The sequence below is a fragment of the Sander lucioperca genome, chromosome 11 (genome assembly GCF_008315115.2).
Source record: "Sander lucioperca isolate FBNREF2018 chromosome 11, SLUC_FBN_1.2, whole genome shotgun sequence".
Classification (NCBI taxonomy): domain Eukaryota; kingdom Metazoa; phylum Chordata; class Actinopteri; order Perciformes; family Percidae; genus Sander; species Sander lucioperca.
In genome coordinates, this window is record NC_050183.1 from 37,248,543 (window position 1) to 37,273,760 (window position 25,218).

Here is a 25,218-nt window from a genome sequence, read left to right on the forward strand (position 1 = left end):
AGCCAGTCAAAAATAGTCGAGGGAGAGTAAAGATGGAAAGCTCCAAAAGCTTAGTTCCATATAAATGCACGGATAATTCGTTATTTTGTCGTTAGTGAAACACAATATTGACCTTGTAGTTGAAAAAGGAGCCTCATATAAGAATGACATTTCCTCCTATGGAGTCATGTTCATTCGCATTTGGAGATCGCCTATTTTGGACTGGGAAAATGGCAGATAGCGTAAACAACAACTGCTAACGTGAGTTGCTCAAAACCTTTCTTTTTAGTAAACTCTGGGTACACAAACAATGTTCTCAATTCTTTCGTTATGGTGTAGAGCCCCTGGCGATACTTCAAGCAAAGTTTCATGTTGTGTCGAGCCTTCTTAGTGTTTTAGAAATAGCTATTTTGAGGCTAGCATAAAAGTGCCCCTAGCACTCCCATTCAAAAGGCCATTTGACCGAAAAATGAAAATACGGTAAATCTTAAAAGTGGCAATTCCGTCCTAAATATGCTTTTAAACGAAAGTTTGACTTGGGTACATTCAAAAAAAGACCCTAGGTTGCATTTTGGCGAGAGTTACGCTTTAAGGTTCATCAAACCATACGCTTGTGCTTGTGCATTTGTGTCCTTAAAGTAGCCTAGATAAACGTTGCACATCATTCTTCATTCACAGAATTGTAGCTTTTCTATCTGCATTGGCAGACAAAAAGTCATGATAGACCTCTTCAAAATAAAGCACAGGGCCTCTTCAGTCGTGAAATGATAAATATATATATATATATATATATATATATATATATATATATATACGAAAGTCATGATGTCATGTTGTCTTGTTTCTGATGCTATATATAGCATCATGACTTTGCGTAAACATACACACCCACTGTCAGGGTTTTGGTATTTTGTTCTGTTTTATTGTGTAGTCTTGTTTCTCTGTTTTGCTTGGTTTCCTGTTTTATTTTGTAGTCTGTCTTGTCTCCCTTGTCTTGTCTAGCTTTCTTCCTGTCTTTGTTTGTTTCCCGCCTTTTTTGATTTGTTCCACCTGTTGTGTCACCTGCCTCTCGTTCCCTCATTACCTTGTGTATTTAGCCTCTCTGTTTTCCCTTGTCTCTTGTCGGATTGTCTCGTCTTCTTTGCTGTGCGTTCTGTTTTGTTTCTGCATTCCCTGTCGTGGATTTCCCTGATGTATTGGATTATTGCTCCAGTAAGTTTTTGCTTATCTTTAAATAAAACTCTTTAAACTGCATTTGGGTCCTACCTTGCCTGCCTTCGCACCAGCTGTGACACCCACTTTAGTAAAGTGGCGTGTTATCTGTATACATTTTGAGCCATCCGTGTGTATGTCTATGCTGTATACAGCGGACGTAACCATACACGCCACTTTCTAAAGCCAAGTGGCCTGTTATCTGTACGCATTTTGTGCGCCGTATAAATTGGACGGGTTTGGTTTAGGAAAAGAAAAAACGGTTGGGTTTAGGAAAAGAAGAACGGGGTTGGATTTAGTAAAAGAAGAAAGCGACGGTTGACTTTAGGAAACGGGACACGAAAGAAACATGAAACGCGGGACCCGATCCCTGGTCTCCAGGGTCAAAGTCCTGTGTTTGACCCATCCACCACCCCGACCAACCTCCCTACGCGGATTTTTGCCCTTTCATACTACTCGCTACAGCATAAATTCACATGCTGTCGCAAGGTAATGTAAGTCAATGGAGGCCAAACGGCGTTGATAAACACGCTTAAAAAGCGAGTATGCGTCTTGATAACACGCCAAAACGGCATACGAATTGGCGTGTCATACATACGCCACTTCATGAGATCAGTCTGAACAAGAATAGGCTATAACATAAGTGGCTTAACATAAAGACCTTTTTTATGGGTTATTTAGAATCATCATTCATCAACATACAGTGAATCAGCTTGCAGTAGTCTATTCTTGTTCTGTTCCTTATTTATTAGGTAGGTGCTCATGGACCGTATACAGAAATGAAGTTAAGACATTTACACAGCTGTATTTGTTTATATTAGTAGATGGCACTTTTTTGAAGTATTTAACATGTCAACTCTCACTAATTCTTGCTTACTCATTACATGGCGTTAGTAGTTTTAAGGCGTAGGAGTTGGTATACATATTCAGGGGAGCGCAAGGACGGATATTATTTGTGATCTTATGCCAGGGCTGATTTTTGGTCCCAGTCTGTCCATGAATATAGCTCAATGTCTCCTTAGAATAAATCCATGCAACCTCAGCTGACGGGTAATGATGAATGAGAATCAATTAAGAAGAAGACACTGCATTGTGTTCTTTCAGACAAAAGGGAAAGTTGTAAATGGTATTGTACCAGTTATAAAATGTATTTATTTTATCCAGAGGCCAGTTCAGCTGAAAAAAAGGTCAAAGTCAGACACTTCAGCCACTGTGTGCGTACGTCTCTGGCCTGCAGTATCCCCAGTGCATGAGATTCATTTTCATGATACTTCACTCAAAGACGTGAACATGTGAAAACACAGATCTTGCATTGTGTTTATTCAGGCAAAATGTAAAGTTTTAAATGATCTAATACCAGTAATATTATGAGTGACATGTTGGAGTTTGGTGTCTTAGTTGAACATCTACACTCATAACTTAGGTTGGAAACTGTGGTTACTGTGGTTCAGCTAGTTTGTCACAATTCAAAGAAATGTGGGCTGTGTGTCAAGTACATCCACAATAAAGAGCCGTAGTGTTGCGTCTGTGTTATCTCCTCCTTAAATTCCTCTAAAGTTGACTGAATACGCCCATTTTGTGTAAAAACAAAACCTCATTTTAAATCCTGTATTTTGTTTCCTATGGTAACATTCTCCATCAAGAGATACAAAATGGTATTTAAGCTAATAAAATGATGCAAATGCTCTTTGTCCGTTGTTCATTAAACTTAACAGTGTTATTGAAATCTAAAAATGGCAAAGACTTGTTTAAACATTTAATACAGTTTTACCTGTGTATTTGGAAAATGATACGTTCAATCCCACACAGCTGAGAAACTCAGTTGCATGTTAGAGCAGAATTCTGTCTGCATTACCCAAAACCACATTCTTTCTTAAGAGGACTCTTTATTGACACAAACATGATGTAAACTGATGAAAAGGGGACATGACTCTACTTTTGCAAGATTGAAATCTAAGCACTAACATTGAGGATTAAACCACAACCTTATAACAATCCCCCCCACATAAACACATAATGGCAACTTGTTTTTTTTTTTTTAGACAATACAGATTTTAACTACCATTTATCAAAACGTTTACCTTTGCTATATGTCTAACTTTGGGTCGATCATTAGACATGATTTGTGTGTGAGACACATGTTAGTTTGAGCCCTCAGAGCATTTTGGGCCTCAGTATAGCTGTTACAACAGCAACGGTTTCTTGCATCAATAATGAAACCCTGTTTTGAAAATCTGAAACAACATCTTTTTGTTACCCCACCAACAACTTCTCAAGAAGCTCAACAGCATGTTGGCAAACACACTGAAGCAACAAAGACCACAAAATAAGCAAGACCTATCTTCTCTAAGAATTATAAAACCATACGTTGAGGGTGAGGATTTGACCAGAGGCCATGGCAACCAGCTACATACTACTGCTGTTCTTTGTCCTAAATGGTAAGCTATCTATACAAGACATATACATCTGCATTTACTACAAACCGAAAAATAAATTGGATGAACATTAGCAAATAATGACTGGTTTTGTGCTTCAGGAGCCGATGGTTCTCGTATTGTCGGAGGCAGAGATTCTGTCCCCCAATCACGTCCCTACATGGCCTCGCTGAAAGTCCGAGGAAGCCACAACTGTGGGGGAGCCCTGGTGAGACAGGACTTTGTGCTCACAGCAGCACATTGTAAGATACCCATGTAAGAATTCAAAAGCGAACTAATATCCTTGTCCTATTTTCATTGCCGCTGCTTGTTTCATTACATGTCAATTCTGTATGAAAATCAACGTGCAGGAAGGTTTCCAGTTTGCCAAATTTGCTAATGCATCACAGTAAACATTGCATTTTTTTATTTTATTTCTACTAAAGTCACAAGCAGAACCATTTTTAAAAACGTTTTTTCTTGGTACAGTCAGGGTCCAGGGATGCTCTCTTTGACAAAAAATGACTGCAGTAAAATGTTCACTTTGAAGTACCGTACAAGTCTCTGCAAGGTGATTGTTGCACTGTACAGAAATGAATAGAAAGCACTGATTTGTAGATAGGAAATAGGAAAAACTTATTAAATTATGCTTTGAAAGTGGTCACAATGTTTTCTCTATACAGACCCAGAGACCAATGTGGAAAATTATGTCAAGGGAGATTGTTAGCAGCCTTAAAATCTTATCTAATGTCCAGTCATCATTCAATTGTGATTTCTAGACCATACACAGTGGTACTTGGAGCTGATTCCCTGACCGCTAATGAGCCTACAAAGCAGGAGTTCAGTGCAATCAGATCCATTCCACATCCCAACTATGATGGACATGCAAATGACATCATGCTCCTGAAGGTAAGGGTGGATTGTTGCTTACTACACTGTCAGATTTTAAGAAATCTCTTCATTACTGTTTCTAGTTTGAACGAAATGTGATGTTCTAACACAGTTAACATTTTTCTGTATTTTTCTTCCATTAATCTGCTTGTCTCAGCTTGACCGTAGTGCCCAACTGACTGAAGCAGTGCAGCTGATTCCTCTGACAACAAGCAGGCTGAAAACATCTAGTCGGTGCATCACAGCTGGCTGGGGGGATGTAGCTGATAACGGCACCTTACCAATCAGGCTTCAGGAAGTCAACGTAACAACCCTGCAACAGAAAACATGTCGCAGGAGATGGAGTACGGTTCCTATCACCAGGACTATGGTTTGTGGCGTTGGGGCCCGCAGCTTTCAAGGCTTCTGCTCGGTAAGAGAATACACTGGCAAGACATGGATCAGGCACTCATACTAACCTTTGAAGGAGTTGTCTTTAGTGTGTATAATGTTGGAGAGACACTAAACATCTTCTTAAAAACCTGAGATTATTTTGTCAATTGAAAGATCTTTTTTTTCCTGTTGCAAAAATGATGCCACCGTAATTTTAGGTGTGCAGTAAACAACTACTACTGAGCACAGAAAGAAATGTCACACAGGCTATTTAAACTCTACACCTGCGACAGGAGAAACGCGTACTTAATGTCTGATTTAATATCTCCAGATCAATAGTGTGTAGAGACTTATTTTGTTTTTGTTTAGAAGCAGATAAATCCGCCGTTTCAACGAAGTCCTCTGACTATTGTAGGCCATCCAGAAAGAAAGAAAGAAATGATGTCTATAACTTGATTGTGCAAAACAGGGTTGAGGTTATACAAGCATTATTACACAAGGAGACCAGGCTAACCAAAGATGGGGGGGAAATGGCTTAGACCTCAGAGAAGACAAAGTACACCCTCTGTTAAGTGTCTGATCTTTTCTGTTAAAGGGGGATTCAGGTGGTCCGTTGGTGTGTGACGGAGCTGCTGCAGGCGTCGTCTCCTTCTCCGGCCGGCAATGCGGAAACCCCAGGACCCCTGATGTCTACACACGCGTATCATCCTTCAGAGAATGGATTACAAGCGTGTTGAACAACTATTAGGCAAATTAGATGAAATGGTAATGTGTCAGTATGCTTGATTAGGATGTAATTTTCAAGACAAGGCTCTTTGTGATATACAAACATGTGGTGTAATGTTGTTTAATATCTGCTTATGCTGTGTTTGTTCAGATGAGGTGATAAATTATGTTTTTGTCACCACCACTTGTCATTTTTTGTTTTCGTTATACAGTTTGCATTGGAATAGGTCAGACAAAACTCTTCGAAACAAACACAACTTTTCATTCTAAAGTACACTGAGTTGAATGTAATAATGAAATGAAAAAGTAAGGCAAATTCCTATGCACTCACTTTTACTGTATTAAACAATGGGTCAAACAGTGACACCACCATAAAACCATGTATTCTATCATTACAGCTTTGGAGAAAAAATATTTTATTTGTCAATGTTTTGTTTGAGTTTGCATATTTAGTAGGTAGCTTCATTCTTGCAGCATAAATGTAATAGTTTCATTTGATTAACAATAACGCTGGTTGGACAGCTGAACAGGCTTGGCATTCAGTTGAACTACAAGTCTGCTCTGGTTTATTAGCATTTCTTTAAACCAATCACAATCATCATGGGCGGTAATAAGCTCCGCACAGAGATGCTGCATAATAGCCCCGGGAAAGAACTTGTTTTGGTGGAACGTGTAGGTTGAAAAGTTGTTTTTGTCGTGCGAGAGAAAACTCTCAGATTGGACAGATAGTCTAGCTAGCTGTCTGGATTTACCCTGCAGAGATCTGAGGAGCAGTTAACCATAGTCCTCATAAATCCACCGGAGTTTAAAATTCCAACTCAAAGAAAGCGGTAGTATACGGACATCAGCGAAAAGACATGCATCCGGCGGAATTTCCTGCAGCACCTGAACAATCCTGGAAGTGGAACGTTGTTCATATAGACTATGCGCAACTTGTAAACTGCAACCGGAATATGCAACTTTATAATGTAATTAGTAACTTAACATAATGATAATATAGGTTCAGGTGATCGTGGTGCATTGAAATACACTGTTTTCTGTAAGGTGTCAGTTGGGACAAAATATGAATACAGTAAAGGCAGATGGCACGTGCCCATCTGATATTCCCAATTATTTGCCCATATTCACTAACCCTGAATGCTAGGCGAGCTGTCCAATGGCACTTTAGATTCATGATGAACCTGGTACTGATTTGCATTCAGTTAATATTTCAAAATCTATTTGCAACTGTACTTGCAGATTGGAAAAATGCAAATAGTTAGTGCATCCTAATGTTTTAGTTTGGAATTTGACCGAAATATTTCACAAAGATGGAAAGGCGTGCGTTTCATTTTCTTTTAGAGATCACATGTAATTTCCTATGCTGCAGTAAGAGGTAAAATGTCTATAAATCTATCTCTTTAGTGTTGTGTTAGCTGAGTTTATGAAACTTAAGATGCAAAATGTTGCCATAGGCCTAACAGTGACATTTAAATATTAGGGAAAGAGTGACTTGGAAACATAATAACTTTAATAATAATAATAATAATAATAATAATAATTATATTTGATGCTGATGTTGCTTTATAACTAAAACATCTTTTATACGCTGTCTGCCCCTTTAAGTCAAATTGTAGGCTACTCTCGCGTCACAGAAAATCCCGAGCTCTTTGCCTGCTGTTGTCGGTTGTGTTGTGTACTTTTTCTATGACTTTTTCACATCAATCCTGCGCACTTATACCGTAATAACACTATTTCCTAAAACACCCGAACGCAGCATGCACCACTGTCTCCAGAACACCTGTGTGTGTAGGTTAACTCCGGTCGTTAAAAGTTCATGTCATTGTCATTAAAACACAAATTCCCAGTGTTCATTGCGCGCGTGTTCATGTCCTTATATGTGGTCTGGTAACCTTTTTTTTTTTTTTTTTTGTGGTCTGGTAACCGAAGGCTCGCTGGGAAGTAGAGTCTCGTCACTGCATCTCCCATTTTCCACAGAATCGCGAGATTTACATAGGCGGGTTGGTGTGTGGCAGCATTTCTCTGCCAGACGAACTGAACAATACTGATATGAAATCTGCGTAAAGGTAATGAAGACATGTTTCGCGGGTAGAATAAGGCTGTTAACACCCAGTTATTGCTGGTGTTCGTTACCTGCCGTCAGGGACACCAAAGAGCGGATGTAGCTAGCCGCCTCCACTTATCCTACAGTAACATCTGCATTGAGGTAGAGCTAGGACAGACGAGCGTTATTGATAACCTACAGTGTGAGGTGTAGGTGTGTTGGATTTAATCCAGGACAGGTGGTACACGGCATGACTTATAGCGTAGTGAATCGAACTCGCCTCATCAAATTTTACATATGTATGTTGCTAATGTCAAAGTTATTTGCACTAAAATGTAACCGGCTAACGTTACATACTGTAATTCTTCAGATACAGTGAAATGGCTGACGTATTCTCTTGAAGTTGTGTCCGCCAGATCTTTTTATTAGCTTTTTAATCCTTAACTGAGGCGAGACTTGTGCAATAAATATGACAAACTACACAGTCTCGTCTCCGTAGAGTGTGCATTACAAACAGTGACCTCCATGGCTGTGTAGTTAACGTTAAAGCAAATACCCAGGAAGTTGTTCATCATGCTAATCTATTGGCTGTTGGAGTTGTCAGTCTGTGCTGAGCAGCCTGTCACAGGTCTCTTCAGACAGGCCAGCCTTTCAGCTGAAGCAGAGGCCTTCCTCATGCTGTAGTTAGTACAGTACATGTAAAGTTTGGCAGCTCAGAACTCACTCACATAATAACTGAACTTTGACCTGTCTTTCTCTTAATCAGTAGCCTTTGACTTTCTGGAGGCATGTCCAAGAAAAGGGGCAGGTATGTAGAAACAAAGCTACCGTTCATACCATCACATTATGCCATTATGGTGGTTTTAGAATGTAATGTAACAGTAAAATACAATGTCACAAACAGCTGTATAACAAAGTGATTAATCCAGGTATACAATTCTGGAAATAACTATCTTAAATCAGATTTACACCTGGAAAGAAATATTGCATTCTGATTGAAATAATCAGATGTATATAAACTAGTGAAATAAGTTTTGAGGGTGGTAACAGCAGACATCTTCTAATTCATCCTGTTTTACCAGAAAGCGGAGTAGCGGGGAGCTGAGTGACACATTGACCCCAGATCCCAACAGCATTCTGGGAGTCCGCATTCAGCATAACTGGCGCGAGAAGGGGAACCAGAGCAAATGGAAGGGAACAGTACTCGACAGGCTTAGTGTGAACCCTTCTCTCTTCATGGTGAAGTATGACGGCTTTGACTGCGTCTATGGCATCGAGCTGTTTAAGGACGATAGAGTGTCGAACCTGCAGGTCCTGTCGGAAAAAGTTGGTGAGTTAGAAAGCCTCTCGTTTAATCTGTGCTAGCTGGTTTGATTCACTCACGTTTCAGAATCTGTTGTGAACCGAGACAACCATTTTTCATATAATAAATGTGATAAATAAATGAAGGTGAAATGCACTTTTTGCAACAGTTGGGTTACAGATTGTCACCTTTCTTAGTTTGATATTGTATTTCCGTTGCGGCTGTGTCTCCACAGTAAACAACAAGATCAAGATGCCTCCAGGGGCGGAGGAGCTGGTGGGCAAAGCTGTGGAGCATCTGTTTGAAAAGGAGGATGGAGAGAAGAACGAGTGGAGAGGCATGGTCCTCTCTAGAGCTCCAATCATGACCAACTGGTATTATATCACTTATGAAAAGGACCCCGTGCTTTATATGTACCAGCTGTGGGACGACTATGCTGACGGAGACCTCAGGATTCTGCCTGAAGCAGGTACTGTGATTTGTGTATGACAAAGACAGATTGATACTTCACAAAGCTATATTAAGTCTTTAATAATTGTGTCCTTAGGCTTTATAGATCAAGATCTGCTATGTGACGTAAATTAGATTTCCACTCTGGAGGACTGTTAAATCTGTTTTGAAATAGATACCATGTGAGTTCACCAGCAGCCGTTTAAGTCTGTAGTCATCACAATCAGGGGTGTTGACTCCAAGTAGCAAACCGGCAAGATGACATATTTTAAAAGTGAGCACTTCTTGCAGCCATGGACACACAGACTCTCCTGACAGCGTATGTCAGTCATGACAGTGAAGTAAGAGCTCGGAGTTAAATCAGGTGGTGTTTCCTTGGAGACATTAGGTATTTATGGTCACGATGTTCAATAATTAGAGCCAAGACTCTAATCACTGGTTTCACCAAACAACTGTTTCTGGAGCTGCTCCAGTGGCTTGGTTTAAACAGTGAAACTGAGAAAATGGGACTGGAGAAAAAGATTGTCTGTATACTTCTAATGAGAGCGAGAGGATGCACACTTTCTTTATTTTTGTGATAATGATGAGATGGACCATTTAAAGAATAACACAGAACCTCTGGTTTTAACCCTCCCGTCGACCTGCAACCTTTTGTTTTTCTGGGTCAACATTTAAAACTAAAATTGGTCGACACTTTTTGTCACTTTTTCTGATGATTTTGTCTGTTTATTTTGCGCTTGACGTTTTTGTTCTTTTTCCCCACTTTTTTTTTTTTAAATCTTTTTTTTTAGACATTTTGTCCATTTTTTTTCAACGTTCTTGTATCATTTGTTTTTTCTTCAAAATGCTATAAAATGAATGAATAAAACACCAAAATTAAATGAAAGTAGTGAACTGATCATTTATTTTACGGAACCATCCACGTTATTTTTTATTTTTTTGACAATGTGGTTGAAAGAAACCCAAATCTTCTGATATAGAAACCTTTTGAAAATGGGTCAAATTTGACCCGAAGGACAACAGGAGGGTTTATACCTTTTTTATGCATTTCTTGCTCAGAAACCAAACCAGACATTATGTTTTGTTACACCCACAAGCACATTTCAAACTAACTCAGTCTTAACTGAAAAGTAATGTTATAACGTTTCACTCCTCAGAAAACAAACACCTGTTGCCTGCAGACAGGAAGCCCGGAGAAGAGACAGAGAGTCTGGTGGGGAAACAGGTGGAGTATGTTACTGACAAGGGTGTGAAGAGAACAGGCCTGGTCATCTACCAGGTCCCAGCCAAGCCCTCTGTCTACTATATCAAATATGATGATGACTTTCATATCCATGTCTATGACCTGGTGAAAACCACCTAGAGATACCATAGTGGACACTTTATCTCCCTCTCTCCAGCCCCCCCCCCTCCATCTGCTTCTGTTCCACTCATTGTTATAATCTGTTATCCAAAGCCATGCAGGGTTGAATAGTTATATGCTTTATTGTTCAGAAGAAAGTGCAATCTGTTTTTCATATGCACAGCAGAACTGTAGCACCGCTATACTTGGCTATTTCGAGCAGATGGGAGTTTTTTTTTGCTGCTTTACTTTATACTTTAAGTTTGGACAGTCCAAGATTGCACTGCCCAACAATGACAAAGGGCAGTTGTTACTGCATTTGTATTGTTGTCCTTGATATACTTGTTGATCAGTCCTTAAAGTTATTATCTTAATTAAATCCCAGTATGACTAAAAAAGCTGCTCAAAATGTTCTTTTAAAGACACTTTTCTTTGGATCATCTAAACAGCTAGTAAGTAGAGCTGCACGATATGGGGAAAATATCTAATTGTGATTATTTTAAATTATATTGCAACTCACAATGGAGTAATGGAGAGAATGAGGGAATGATCATTTTTGCATCATTATTCTTATTTTCATTGAAGAATATAAAAATAATTACCATTGTGTGATTTATGCAAGGATCTGTACCAAACAGATTTAGAACACGACATCCCTGCAGCACCACAATACTTATTTCAGAATGGTATTTTGAATTTATTTTTTGCCTTTAATAAATATTACGCCCCCCCCCCCCTGCGATTTGGATATTGCACAAATCAATATTGCGATTTTCATAACATTTTTGATTGTTTATTTATTAATTTTGTGCAGCCTACTAGGAAACATATGCATTTATTGCATTACATGGGCAGATAAATTTGTGTATTGTATTTATCTAACCATATTTTATCAAATGCAGTGTTAGTACTGGAAGGAAGGAAGGAATGAAAGCAGAATTGCAAAATCACCTGAATGGGGGCCCTTATATTTACAAAAGCCTTAAATAAATACTGCTCATGTGGAAATATAGTCCTGCACCTTTGCACCATATTTAGCATTGTGTAAGATCCTTTGCAGTGGTGATGAAGATGCAGTTTGCTAAATTCTTATTTAAATCTGATCCCACACAAATCATAAAGTGCCTTCCGGCTTGTCACTTTTGCAATATTGTACATACCGTTTCTCCGACTGTCTACGCTCTTACTGAATCCTTGCGTATAAAGGCTGCTTTTTTTGGTTTTCATTCAGAAGTGGTGACACTGACAGCTTGAGGAAAGTTTTGCAACCATTAGTTTAAATATTAGTGCTGGGTTTTGCTCTTAATGCAGTATAAAAATGTTCTTTAAACATTACACACATCATTGGTTGTATAAGCTTACTGTTGATCTTGTGGGGAGCACTTTAATGTATAAAGTTTACATGTTTATGGTACGCTATATAGTTTCCCCCAAAATGCTTTTTCCTGAAGAGCAAATGTGGCAGAATACATGCTTTATATCATACGCATGAAGAAAAAAAGAAAAAAGAAAAAAAACATGTTGCAATACATTCTCAGATGACAGTATTTAATATGTACAACTTGTGTAAAATGCCTTGTAATGTTGCCTGTAGTGGTTCCTCTCATTTATACGAATATCTCATCAAAACACCACCAGCTTTTAGTGAAAGGGTCGTTTAGTTACATTAATTATAAACTGAATATTTAACATAAGGTGTACTCAACTGACAAACCAGTTTGTTTAAAGTAACCAACTCTGGTTCAATTCTTTATAACTGTCTCTTTGTCTTGCAAACATGACATGTATGCTTGCAGTATTGGTTTCATCCCAACTTTGTCACTAGTTGCCGAATTGGTCTTGGAGGGCCAAGACCAATTCGGCAACTAGTGACAAAGTTGGGATGAAACCAATAGTCTCAGTCTTCAAGTCACTCCGTGTATCCCTCAGTAAACTAGTCAAATCGGTAGGTATACTGTTATTTTTAGTTGTCAAAACTCTGCATGCATTATCTGAACAGTGTGTCTGGAGGTATTCAAACTTTATTTCGACAGTAGAGAAGTGACTATGTGTGGCAGAATTTGTACCGTTTCTTTAACCCACGGAAACTGTTAAAACTAAAAAACTGTACATCACCGCTAGTGGTGCTGTGTGGTGTTTGTGTTGTGTAGAGTGGAGTTACAGATGACTGTGCGTGCTCTTCTTCATGCTTTAAATAACCTCCTGTTCTGAAGTTGTAGCATCATCAACAGGCAATTTGTGTCATTATTATTCTGTCATGAGTAATAAAGATTTTTGCACATTTGTTTGGTCTTGTTCTTTGAACACACTGCCAGGATCAACAATGTAGTATGTACTCTGCCTCAATAAATCAAAACTAAAGACTGGACGTGTTTTAAGATTGATGTATTATTTAGTCACAAATGGTGAAACTGCATATATACAACAGACACTCTCTTCATAACATTGTTTGGGTTTGAGAACAAAGGACAGTGAAATATTGTATTAGACAGCACTGAGCTAACTTAAATTAGGTGGCATACACAAAATGAAAGAACAACTTTTTAAAAAGACATTTTGCTTCCTAGCATTATGTACAACTTCCAACCAATGCCACTATCATTTCGAGAACCGCATTACCCATTCAGGAGACTGCACTCCTTGCAGCTGAATTTTTGTCTAGTTGTTTTCTTTAATATTGGGCGTTTCGTCTTTCTTGGGAGGGGCTACAACTTTTTAAAGAAGTAATGTCATTTCTCAAGTGCAAAACTCAAAGATTGATAAATGTCAGGTTGCCCAGAGAGTCCCTATTCACTTGGTGAGGTCTTTCAGGTACTGCAAACCCTGATTTGTGTATCCAGTTGCTTTTGTTGGAGCCTCTGAAAGAGTTGAAATTGTCCGCCGCACCCCTGCAATGAAATAAAAATCAATGGTTTGGTTTTAGCACCAGAAATGTATACAAAGCATTTAAGGTGTTAACCACTGGTAAGATAATCATCTCAGAGTCATACTAGTGACGCTGACATTGATTATTGCCCCAATGAAACCAACTACACCACTGCATCTAACAAGTGCACAACCACAATTTAAAATTTGGGCACAAAACACAAACTCATGACATTAGCAAAGTTGTGCCCTCTCTTTAAAAAAAATTAAAAATAAGGAACAAGCTTTTCATTCAGTTCTTACCAGAGTTCCACGCCTGAACAGGGGAGAATTCAACCTTAGGCATGGTTGGAAGCTGAGCCTGACGAGGGGAGAAGGCGTTAGTTTGAAGCAGCTAAATAATTTGTAGTTATGCACATTATATTGCATGTTCAACACTTCAAAAACCAGTAGAGATAATGAGTGAAATGTGAAAAGATATCATTTTGGCTGATCACTCTTCATTCGCAGTATTAAAACATACTGCGGTTAAATAGTGCCTACCAGTGGCAGTAATGATGGAGGGGTGCTTCACTAAAAAGTCGGCATATTATTCCAGAATTACACACGGACTAGGAATATGAAACACATAATGCAATTTCAGTGGGGTATTTTGTAGAAAGAACATGCTACAAATATATATATATATATATAATATACATACATACAGAAATACTGACATTCAGCTACTGGCTACTCATGTTACACTAAGATGTCTGCTGTTTACTGGCATTTCTGAAAAGACACAACTGGGCAGATGAGATCTGGAGCTAACCAAAGCTCCGTACTTATTGTTCAATGTAAAATGATATTTTACTGAAAATTGTGTTCTTTATAATTGACCAAATAAAAAGGGTCTCTGTGTTCAGATTAGAGCTGGTATACTGCCTCGTCATGCCTGAAATAGGCAGGTGCATTGTTATTGAAGAAGAAAGTGGAATCTGTCCAGTGTGATCAGGAAGAAATAGAGAATGAGCATCATTTTGTTTTTTCACTATCATTTGTACCGGAAATTACATAATCCTTTGTTTATTGACACAAAAGATGTAATTGAGCTGATGGATATGAATCACTCTGAAAATGGTTGTTTGAAAAAGAGAACTTCAATTTGGCAACTTATTTAATAAATCCATGGGAGTTCAGGAGAAGAATTATGTATCACTAAGGGCTGGATGATTACTATTGTTGCTGATTTTTTGGCCAGCAGAGCTGGAAGCTGTTCACTCTTGTACTGTAAATACATTATTTCTGTCTTATGAAGGTATATTACAATTCCATGAGGGATGGGCCATGATATGGCAGGACACTGAAATAACAAATATCACACCACATATATGTCATTCTTTCATCTACTGAATGAATCATCACAAGCTTTGTCAGGAGTCTACTGCAGGCCAATTTCTAAAACAAAGTTTGATACAAATGTGTTTGCCTGTCATATTTTCCTTCCTTGTGTTGCATTATCATGCCTACTAGTCCGTATCCAGGCCGTCCTGGATCTGAACTATGCATAAGCGATGCATCTTATCTGTACCTCCAGGCCAAAGTACTTCATCCATTCGTCTATGGCGGGGGGTATTGCAACCTTGGCTTTCTCCAGGGCCTCAGAGCCTTGCTCACTGCTTCCCAACAGACCGGAGTCACAGGCGACGTAGAGAGCTCCTCCTGCAATGGTCAGCTTGGTGGCCAGTCTGAGAATGAAAGAACAGAGACAGTCAGGCAATAACCAAGATTACCCACCTCCGTATCCAGTCAAAACATGTCACACTGACTGAAACCACGCTTGTCGCATGTTACTATTACTACAGTGCACCACTTATTAAGATTGTCCTTTGATGCAAAGAAAATGGTCAGTTAGTTAACCTTTTAGCTAGCGTTAGCGAATAAAGAAACTTGGTGTAAATGAGGCCAACGTCCAAATCCAATGTATACAAACTATTTTTACTAGTGAGTTATTGAGTCAACTTGCTATCCAACCAGTGCACAGTGGTTGAAGATGACAGCTGGAAAGCTCTCGGGCAACTGACAGTTAACTTAGCATCAGTTAGCTAGCTAACTGGCTAATCGAGCAGCTAACATTAGCACCTACAGCAGCAATAACGTAAGGCAAATTACGGGTGAAATAAAAAAAAATACTAACTTCACTACGGGCAAAATCCTTGCCGCCATGGTCCACTGCAGTGTAGTTTCCTTTAACGTACTGTTATTCCAAGTACGCCAAGAATAAGCTTGAGTGAAGGCTATCTGGATAGCTCTACTGAAGGACAACCCTGTTTGATCCCTGCGCACACGGGCTGTGTCAATAAAGTTGCCCTTTCAAAAGGAAAGCGTTAAGAGCCGCAGATTCGTTTTTTTTTTTTTTTTTATTTCTAGCGACTATTATCACAATTTCAACGCCTCGAGTAAAACAAAACAAATTTAAAAAAAAATGAAGGAGGTGTTTTTGATGATCAAACAAATATAATTAGTTACTTCTGTCTGAGATCAGGCCAGGTCTCCAGGGTAAGATCAAATATGTTACATAATCAACTGTGGAGACCATAGATATGTTTGAGACATCTTAAAAATGGGGATTTAAGGAAACTTTTGGTTCTTGGTTAATGAAGGATAAAGGACTAATAGCAAATTATTAAAGTGGGTTTAAGAAAAGAAGGTGAACTCTGGATCCTTTGATTTGTTTAGAAAATTAGATCACAGCACAAATGAATTAAGACACATTGATAGTATTATTTCCCAGTGTAAAAGCTTATGATATATGTAGAGGAAGGAGGATTCTTCTGTTAAAGTGAATCGGTGTGATGGAGTGTATTCAACTGAATAAAGGACTTAGATAAAACGAATCAACTTAGAAAAAACAAATAAGCAAGGATTGGAAATGATTTGTAGTGGAAAATGGGACCCCAGGTCCATTAATCTTTTCAGTAGCCTAATGATCAATTACAATTACTGGAATTGTTGGGTCTTTGTAAATTATAGAGTGTGGTCTAGACCTACTCTATCTGTAAAGTGTCTTGAGATAACTCTTGTTATGATTTGATACTATAAATAAAATTGAATTGAATTGAATTGATCAATGACTTTTTTACAACCAGATATTGGCAGATCTCTTTTTGCAGATGACGGGCCGCTGTGGAAAAGACAAAGTAATATCTTGCACATTAAAGGAAGGATTCCGGAAGCATTAGGTTAAACAGTTGGCATACAATTGGGATTTCAATTCTCTGCTGAGAAAACCTATACAGTAGTGCTCACTAGAAAACGAGTTCTCCCTGACATGAGTCTGCAGATGTATGGAGGAGCATTGAAGAGGGTGAATGTTTGTAGTTTCTTATGAATTATTTTTTGAATCTAAGTTAACATGCATGTTAGATCATGGTCTGATCATGTTAATTAAATAGTGGGAAAGTGTCATAAAGTTATAGATATCATGAGGTGCCTCAGTGGGTTGGAATAGGGGGCAACCTTATCTTCATTAAAAACTATTTATGTAGCAATAATGCTGTCTGTTATTGATAACTAACCACTCACAATGTAACAGACTTATTCAACAAGGTAACTCAATTCTGCTTATGTGGGGTCTGGCACATGTAGGTCTCAAAGGAAACGAGGAGGGGCACAGGTTAGCAAAACAAGCTCTACAGAGAGACACTATGGATTTACAAGTCCCATTTAGCAAATCAGAGGTCAAGGGAGTAGTTTGGAGTAAAGCAGGGTTTCTGCACAATTTTTATTTCATCCAGTTAAAAACCAAAGGTGATTGAGCATTTTCAGTTGTTGGCCCTAAATTGTGGAATAGTTTGCCACTAACAATTAGACATCCGGCCTTCATTCATACCCTTTAAAACCTGTCTAAAGAATCATCTCTTTTCCTAAGCCTCTTCTTGTTATTATCATCTTGAGGATATGCCTGACCGCACTCTGGTTTTTATTTGTCTGTGCAATGCTTGTGTTATGATTGTATAAATATATTGTTTGCTTTTACAAATGTACTCATATTCTACTATTTATGCCTGTGTTTTTATTTGACCATTCCTTTGTTTTATTTTACCTCTTTGTAAAGCACTTTGCTCAATGTTTGTTGTTTTTAATGTGTGTTGTTACATAACCCGGTACAGTAGGTAGTGGCATGCACCTTAAAGGTTGGTTTGTAGCCTGCCAATAAAACTAAAGAAGAAGAACAAGGGCCCGACCATGGACTGTAAATATTAACAGTCTATGGGCCCAATCCACACCCACACATTAGAAAGCTGGCCTGGCCTGTTAGGCCTGATTCAAATTCCATGAAGCTCTTCTTATCTGAACAACACACCCCATTTACACGTCAAGAGAAAGGGAGGAGGGATTAGGGATTACATAAATGGTAGACCTACTTAGTGTCCTCATATTCTCCGTGCAAGGCAGTTGTGGGAACTGAAATTGTGGAAGTCTGGGCTCACTCCTGAACACGTAGTGCTAAAAATTAACTACCAACTAGTTCACAAAATGGGAACTTTCACAAAAATCCTATTAGCTAGTATATGTGTTGCTTTCCTAGCTGTCAAGTGGACTGCACCCAGTTTTGATGCAGGTAAGAGAGACGCAAGATCCAAGTTTTTTTATGAAAACTTTTGAGGTTTGCTGAAAAATGCATTGGATTTTTGTTCAGCTGAACACAGGTTTTGCTGTTACCATATACAATTTGAATTCAATCTACTGAAGAGTTTTGAAAAAGTTAATCAATCAATCAATAGATTTTTAGAAATGGTTAATTTTTAGCAAACCTCTTACAGACATGTATTTTTGAGAGTAATATGAATGAATGATGTAGTATTGACAGTGGAGATATGTGGTGCTTTTTCCATGGCTAGGTCGTATAGCTACTATGTCCTCAAACTTAACATGTTGCTATTGTTGTCACCAAGTCACAGCTAATGTGATCCAAACATTTCCAATAACTCAGGGCGTTGTATAATAAGACTAACTAATTTAATCAGATGAATCACTTTATGTAAATGGTTTAAATATATGTTGGAGAGCTTCTGTGTGTTCCACTGTGGTTTGTGTGTGGTTTGTTTCAAAAGGTTTTTGATTCAACAAGCATTTTTTAAATGTCTAGTCGACCAATCAGATTGCCTGTTTGTATACAACAAGTAGCCTAGATCCAGGCAATATACTGCAGCATGCAAGTGTGTTTGTGATATTCATATTTCAAGTTTTTCATTTTACGTTGACAAAATTATTCAAAATATTCAAATGTCATTGCTTCAGTAAGCGATCTCTATGTACTGCCCCATCACATCATGGTCTACAGGCCCCACATTGCAGTACCACGCAGCCTTAACTACATGGTCCATACACTTTAATATGGACCATGTAAACCTATCATGTAACTGTTGTAGTGATGGGATGCTGTGCATGCTTACTGGTCTGCATTGCTCAAAATATATATGTATAATAAGGATGAAAGTGTAAAGCTCCCCTGGGGAGGAAAGGAAGCACAAACTGAGTGAGTAATTGGTGATAATCTGACATGCTTTCCGCTTGTGACTGAGGCCTTACCAGAAAGAGAACACAGCATTTATCCATGCTGTGAGGAAGCAGTGTATAAGTTGAGGTTTTCGCAAGTAATGAAATGATATGGTTTGAGTAAAGTGGGGTAATGTGTACAGTTTTCAACAGTTCCAACATCAAATCTCACCTTGTGATAAGCTACAACTACAGCCCAAATGAAGATAATATTTTAACATTTTAACATTTAACAAGACTGCATCTTACAAATGCTGAATGAAACCTAATGATTTGTTTAAGATGCGCTCTGCATCTATAGACATACAAAGGTGCACACTCTTCCTTTCTTGTTTATTTTTTTTTTTACATGTGGAAATAACGAGAGAAAGTGTGGTTGTTTGCACATTTGAGGGTAAAAAAAAGGTGCTGATATTGAATGTTGAGGTTGGGGAAAACAAAATAAAAAGTAGCAGTTACCTCCTGGACATAAAAAGCACAGTATTAGGTTAATAAATAAACATGATATCTGACTTTATTACCTCATATACTGTAAAGAGGAGACGGATGATTGTGGCTATATGTTCCACCTCCATGTCAGAGTCCAATGAGTCAAGGTTGTTAAGATTCTAAATGCCCTTTCACTTGAAAGAACCTATAGGGGACTTTGATTAGTTCATCTTTTTATGATAAAAACACTCGTGTTGAATGATTCTTAATAAAATGAGGATCATTGTGTTCTAGATCTGCTCTGAGACAACAGTTTAATGTCATCAAATCACTTTTTAGAAACTACAAACAAATCGATATCTATTAAAGTGCTCATATTGTGCTTTTTTTCCCTTTCCTTTATTGTGTCATATATCTTTTTGTACATGTTAATAGTTTACAAAGTGAAAAAGTCCACCCCAAAGGGACTTACCCTCTCCAACAGAAAACACTGTTCACAAACTGCTCCAAACAGCTCTATTGTAGTCCAGCCTTTACTTCCGTGATGAACGCTCGTCACTTTGTAACACACGTTATAATGCTCACCTAGCTGCTAGTGTGGCACGCCCTCATACTCTGCAACTGTCTAGCTAGCAGTCCTTACCTAGCTACTGCGCATGTGCGACTCCCAACAAAGATGGTACAGAAGTAGATGTCTCACTCTGTAGCTAAAACAGAGAGCTCAACACACAGGGTGAAAAGAGGAGCTGCAGCAATGTGTAGTACAACAAAAAATATAGTGTTTTTCTTTAATTAATCCACATAAACCTATTCTGGTACAACCTCTAAATACAATTATGAACCTGAAAATGAGCATTATATGAGCACTTTATTTAAAATATAAATATATATTTATTTGTGTCCTTCAGAATCTCTCAGAGGTGCCAGGGTGTTGGTGACTGGGGCCAGTACGGGTATTGGTGAACAAATGGCATATCACTACGCCCGCTTTGGTGCCCAGATAGTAATTACAGCAAGGAGGGAGAAAGTCTTACAGCAGGTCAGTGAACTTTACAACATAAAAATGAACTTGAAGTTCAAACCAATAAATGTACAAACCAACGAATGCTTATAATTAGGCCTGCACGATAAATCGTTATAAAATCACGATCTCGATTCACCCCTGTTCGTGATTTAATCTTTATATGACTTTTTTTTTCTCCTTCAATTAATTTATTGAAAGCATTTGACATTGACATTGACATGTTTTAATTATGTAAAGATATGTTCAAGGAGTTCAGATAGAGCCTCTATCAGGGCCATATTTAGTTCACTATGTTATATGTCACTATTTGTAGCCTACTGTACTTAAATGGCCAGTATGTACTTTATTTTCTTTATTCATTGAAGCCTTTATGTTTACAGGCTTGTGGTGATGCGCAATGTGGTATAGGTGCCAAAAAAAATCTGTTTGTGTCAGTGTTTTGTTTTGTCATGGTTCATGTGTGCAATAAACATTACACTTCGTGAGAAAAAAATTGTGACAGAGAATCGTGATATCAATTATAAGCTAAAAAAAACGTGATTCATATTTTTCTCTGAATCGTGCAGGCCTACTTATAATTCTGTTCTATGTCTATCATATCATGTACAGTATATTGGTTGAAATTAAGTAGGCTAAGACATAAACCATTGCGTCTGGCTATAGGTTAAAGCAGAGATCTTCAACAGGGGGTCCAGGACACCTAGTCCTCAGAATTACTGCAGCCGGGCCACCAAATTATTGTTAATTTTAAGTTTTTTTCAGAAATGATTTTAACATGGATCCAACATATTAATGGCAAATATAAATCAGCCTATTTGGGGAAAACCCCATTAATGATAGGCTTACTGGCCTATAGGTAAGGTAGTCACTAAGGTAGCCATCCACAGATACAGTTAAACCTAAGGTATTGTTAAACATGTTTGTTTAACATTAAAACATGATTTATAAAATCATGCCAACAATTTGTTATTTTAATAGCTTAGTATTGTATCCACTCAAAAGGTATTTATAAAGGCTTTAGGCCGCCCACACATTATTGTAGACACAGTTTAATATGCATCTTTAATTTATACAATATATGTAGTGGGGGGGTCACTGATCCGTCTCTCTGTGTTAAGGGGTCCTTGGCTTAAAAAACATTGAAGACCCCTGGGTTAAAGCTGTAGTGTGTATAGTGTCTGTCGCCCCCATGAGGAATTCTAAGTAATGACAACAACACTGTCGGCGCATCCACATGATAACAGCCTTCGGTGATTGCACCCCCGCAGCTGCTAGTAGCGCTTACTAGTGATGTTACCCGTGAACCTCCTGCTTCGAGGCATGTATCGAAGAAATGAACCAATTTGGAATGAAGCTTTGTATCGGAGCTTGATTCGTTTTGTGATAATCACGTGACCAGTGACGTCCGAAGCTTCGTTTCACACCCTCCCACGTGACTGCTTCGAAGTTGAATTCAAAGCGGTTCACTGGGTGCGTCTTTGTGGGTTGTTGCAGTAGAAGAGTCAACAGTCAGGAAAGTTAGTCATGTAGTTCATTTCCCTCCCAAATTGATGTATTTGTTTACAAACACAACCAAAATCCTAACTTTATGGTTTTTTGGGGGTTTTTTTGTGGAGAAGGCAATTACATTTTTACTTATGCAAAGTCCCAAATAGGCTTAGTTATTTATGTCATTATTTATTTTTCCATGAATTCATACTAAAAATGTATTCATCTTCGACTCAAAGACATTCATGGATAATATCTGTGAAACAGTTTGTGACACAATGCTATCCTTAACTTCCACCACTAGATGTCCTCATAGAGTTCTGAAGCTTCGAGTATTGAACCTTTTTTCGATACAATTGGTCACTGGTTCAGAAAGCTTCAGTTCGCCATCACTAGCGCTTACCCAGTCACATTAAGGAGGACACTGAGGATTAAAAAACCATGATGGACTTCAGAAGAGGTTAATGACTTGTAATGTTTATGTCTCCAAAGCTGAACACTGCTGTTGTCCTTTCTCAGCGGTAACGTAAAACACTCGAGCTTCTGCGCGTGAATGTCGCTGGACTACACCCTTTTGTAAACATAGCTGACACATGCTGAGAAATACAGAGAGAGTTTTGTGGAGCTGATAGGCTTATATAACTTTGTATCAACTCATTTGGCAATGGCTTGAATGTACCGGACATTCATTTATATAAAATAATTGCGCACTTTAGCTTTAATAACACACAGTTATCTTCTTCAGTTAGTTGAAGTGCCTGCAGTCATTTCTATACTCATTTCTGCAACTGCATTTGATCTATTCTTTCCCATCTTTGCTTATAGGTGGCAGAAAAGTGCCTGAGTTTGGGAGCCCAGAAAGCTCTCTACATAGCAGCAGACATGGCCAGTGAGTCAGATCCTGACAAAGTCGTAGATTTTGCTCTGGAAAAACTCGGAGGGTTGGATTACCTGGTTCTGAATCACATTGGACCGAGCCCCTTCAGCATGTGGGAGGGAGATGTAGAGCACACCAAGTGGCTGATGAAGGTAGTGCAGCATTTTGATAGTCAATCAGCACATAAAATGAGGGGAATGCACTGATCTCTGTGTTTTCCAAAGGTCAATTTCTTCAGCTATATTCAGATGGCTTGGAAAGCGTTGGCCTCCCTTGAGCAAAATAAAGGATCACTGGTGGTTGTTTCATCGCTTTTAGGTAAGTTTGCCACATCATTTAGTTGATGAAAGCAAACTGTATGAAACATCAACCTTTACATATATTATTACTTGCAATTTTTTTTTCACCCATTAATTCCAAATAATGTATAATTTTTTAAATTCATTTTAACATTATTGTTTTTATTAGATTAATAGTAATATATTATAAACTTCCGTTGTATAGAACTTTTTCTTAACAAAGTGCTTGCCAAAGAAAAGAAAACTGAAAAGACAAAAACATACTTGGTTAGACCGCACCATTTCGAAAACATGTTGACTTTCAAAGTTCATTCTTGACCAGCATTTTACACCTCAACATCCATTCAGCTGTTGTGGCGCTTTTGATCTCATCACATGATCTTCATCAGCAGTCATGAGATTGTAGATGTTCAAAACCCCTCTTCTTTTAGGGGCGGAGTTTTTATGATTCACAAAGTGCTCCGGAAAAAGTCAACTGAACACTTTCTACTATCGACTGAACACTGCTGAAGGTCATGATATGATCAAAATCTCCAACAACAGCTACTAAATGGACATTCTAGTGAGATTGTTTTGGAAAATAATTAGAAATGTTGAAATACTAAATTTCTTGGAAATGTTTTACATTCTGTTTTTTCTGTGATGCGTTAGTGTGTTTTATTTGCTGTTTCATCATCTAGGAAACGTCAAAAACAATAGTCAGGATTTGTGCTCCTTAGATGAGTTTATAAGTAAACCCGGCCACAAGGAAATTTTGTCCTAACTTATAAACATTTTGGAAATTTTGAAATGCTGATGAACCCCACATCCAAATTTGTACATATGCACTAGTTAAGATCCAATCTGTGAGTACCCTCTTATTTTTTACATCTGACAAACGTGTATTGGAAAACCTGACTTATAGTTATTGATGCTTCACAGGTAAAATGCCCAGTCCCTTCGTGGCACCGTATACCTCAACAAAATTTGCCTTGAATGGTTTTTTCGGGGCCCTTCAGCATGAGCTGGCTATGAAGAAGAGCAATGTGTCCATCTCTATATGTACACTGGGGCTCATTGACACTGAATCAGCTATGGAGAAAGTCAGGTTAGTCAAAGTGATCACTGATACTTTTATAATAGGCTGTAATTTGTTGGCATTATGTTCTCTTAAGAGCTTATTTTTCTGTCTCCTAGTGGAGTCACAAGTGTACCAGCCTACCCTGCCACAGATGCAGCCTTGAACATCATCATAACAGGAGCTACGAGACAGCTGGAGCTCTTCTACCCTTGGTTCACCCACATTTTGACTGTGAGCAAAGACTGGTTCCCTTCCGTCACAAATTATGTCATCCAGAACTCCTACAATTACAGCCCATAAAAAGATTAATTCTGTAACTGATGTATTCCACTACACAAATTTAGACGTAAAGGTGCATTATACAACATCAATCCCGGGCCAGACTCTGAATGTCGCATAGAGCACCTTTAATATTCTAATACAACCAGATGTTCTGCCCCAATCTTTTCAGGTAAAAAATAATGTTCAGGTGACAATATGTTACAATAAAAAACTAATTAATACAACGTTGTCTTCTTTTCTTTGTTTTGCTTTTGGGAGAGGTCCAGTTATAAGAAAGTCTACAAGTGAACAAAGCTTATAGATTGGGTTGGTTTCATGTTGGCCTACCTTAAAGATATTTTAAAAGGGTTAGTTTTTATCTACACAGCACAGCCACCAGCCAAGGCACCAATAGTCATAAGGTGCCAAAAAAACATCCACTTGGTTTACTACTCAGAAGACACACCACAGGGGGTAGTACACAGTAGGAGAACATGCTGCTTGAGAGATGAGTCAGGAAAACATAGTTGCTGAAGAGCAGAGGACCCATCTTCTTCTTCATTTTAGATTCAGTGGTAATTTGGAACATCAAACTTTTCACTTTTCTGCAGTTCTGTGGTAAAGGTGAGAGGCCTGGT

At 38.4% G+C, this 25,218-nt stretch overlaps 4 protein-coding genes across 5 annotated transcripts; 3 read left to right on the forward strand and 1 right to left on the reverse strand.

Moving 5' to 3' along the window:
• The first annotated feature begins 3,506 nt into the window (after positions 1–3,506).
• LOC116063295 (serine protease 57-like) lies at positions 3,507–6,139 on the forward strand. The gene is made up of 5 exons (XM_031318204.2): positions 3,507–3,629; positions 3,728–3,881; positions 4,385–4,514; positions 4,654–4,908; positions 5,464–6,139. Exons 1-5 carry the CDS (start codon positions 3,587–3,589, stop codon positions 5,614–5,616), a joined length of 735 nt encoding a protein of 244 aa, XP_031174064.1. The 5' UTR covers positions 3,507–3,586; the 3' UTR covers positions 5,617–6,139.
• A 1,371-nt stretch (positions 6,140–7,510) lies between these two features.
• Positions 7,511–12,228, forward strand: LOC116063296 (spindlin-1-like). 2 transcript variants are annotated; one of them, XM_031318205.2, is made up of 5 exons: positions 7,511–7,660; positions 8,405–8,446; positions 8,721–8,968; positions 9,177–9,410; positions 10,549–12,228. In XM_031318205.2, the coding sequence occupies exons 2-5, from the start codon at positions 8,427–8,429 to the stop codon at positions 10,752–10,754; spliced, it is 708 nt and encodes a 235-aa protein (XP_031174065.1). In that variant the 5' UTR covers positions 7,511–7,660; positions 8,405–8,426; the 3' UTR covers positions 10,755–12,228. The 2 variants fall into 2 exon arrangements, with proteins under 2 accessions (XP_031174065.1, XP_031174066.1); XM_031318206.2 differs by having other exon boundaries at positions 7,519–7,660; positions 8,408–8,446.
• An 873-nt stretch (positions 12,229–13,101) lies between these two features.
• On the reverse strand, positions 13,102–15,968 carry micos13 (mitochondrial contact site and cristae organizing system subunit 13). The gene is made up of 4 exons (XM_031318133.2): positions 15,778–15,968; positions 15,172–15,328; positions 13,902–13,959; positions 13,102–13,621 (listed from the first exon to the last, which is right to left on the reverse strand). Exons 1-4 carry the CDS (start codon positions 15,804–15,806, stop codon positions 13,524–13,526), a joined length of 342 nt encoding a protein of 113 aa, XP_031173993.2. The 5' UTR covers positions 15,807–15,968; the 3' UTR covers positions 13,102–13,523.
• A 2,018-nt stretch (positions 15,969–17,986) lies between these two features.
• hsd11b1la (hydroxysteroid (11-beta) dehydrogenase 1-like a) lies at positions 17,987–24,740 on the forward strand. The gene is made up of 6 exons (XM_031318202.2): positions 17,987–18,204; positions 20,480–20,610; positions 22,909–23,112; positions 23,185–23,278; positions 24,181–24,346; positions 24,436–24,740. The coding sequence occupies exons 1-6, from the start codon at positions 18,120–18,122 to the stop codon at positions 24,617–24,619; spliced, it is 864 nt and encodes a 287-aa protein (XP_031174062.1). The 5' UTR covers positions 17,987–18,119; the 3' UTR covers positions 24,620–24,740.
• Positions 24,741–25,218: the final 478 nt, after the last annotated feature.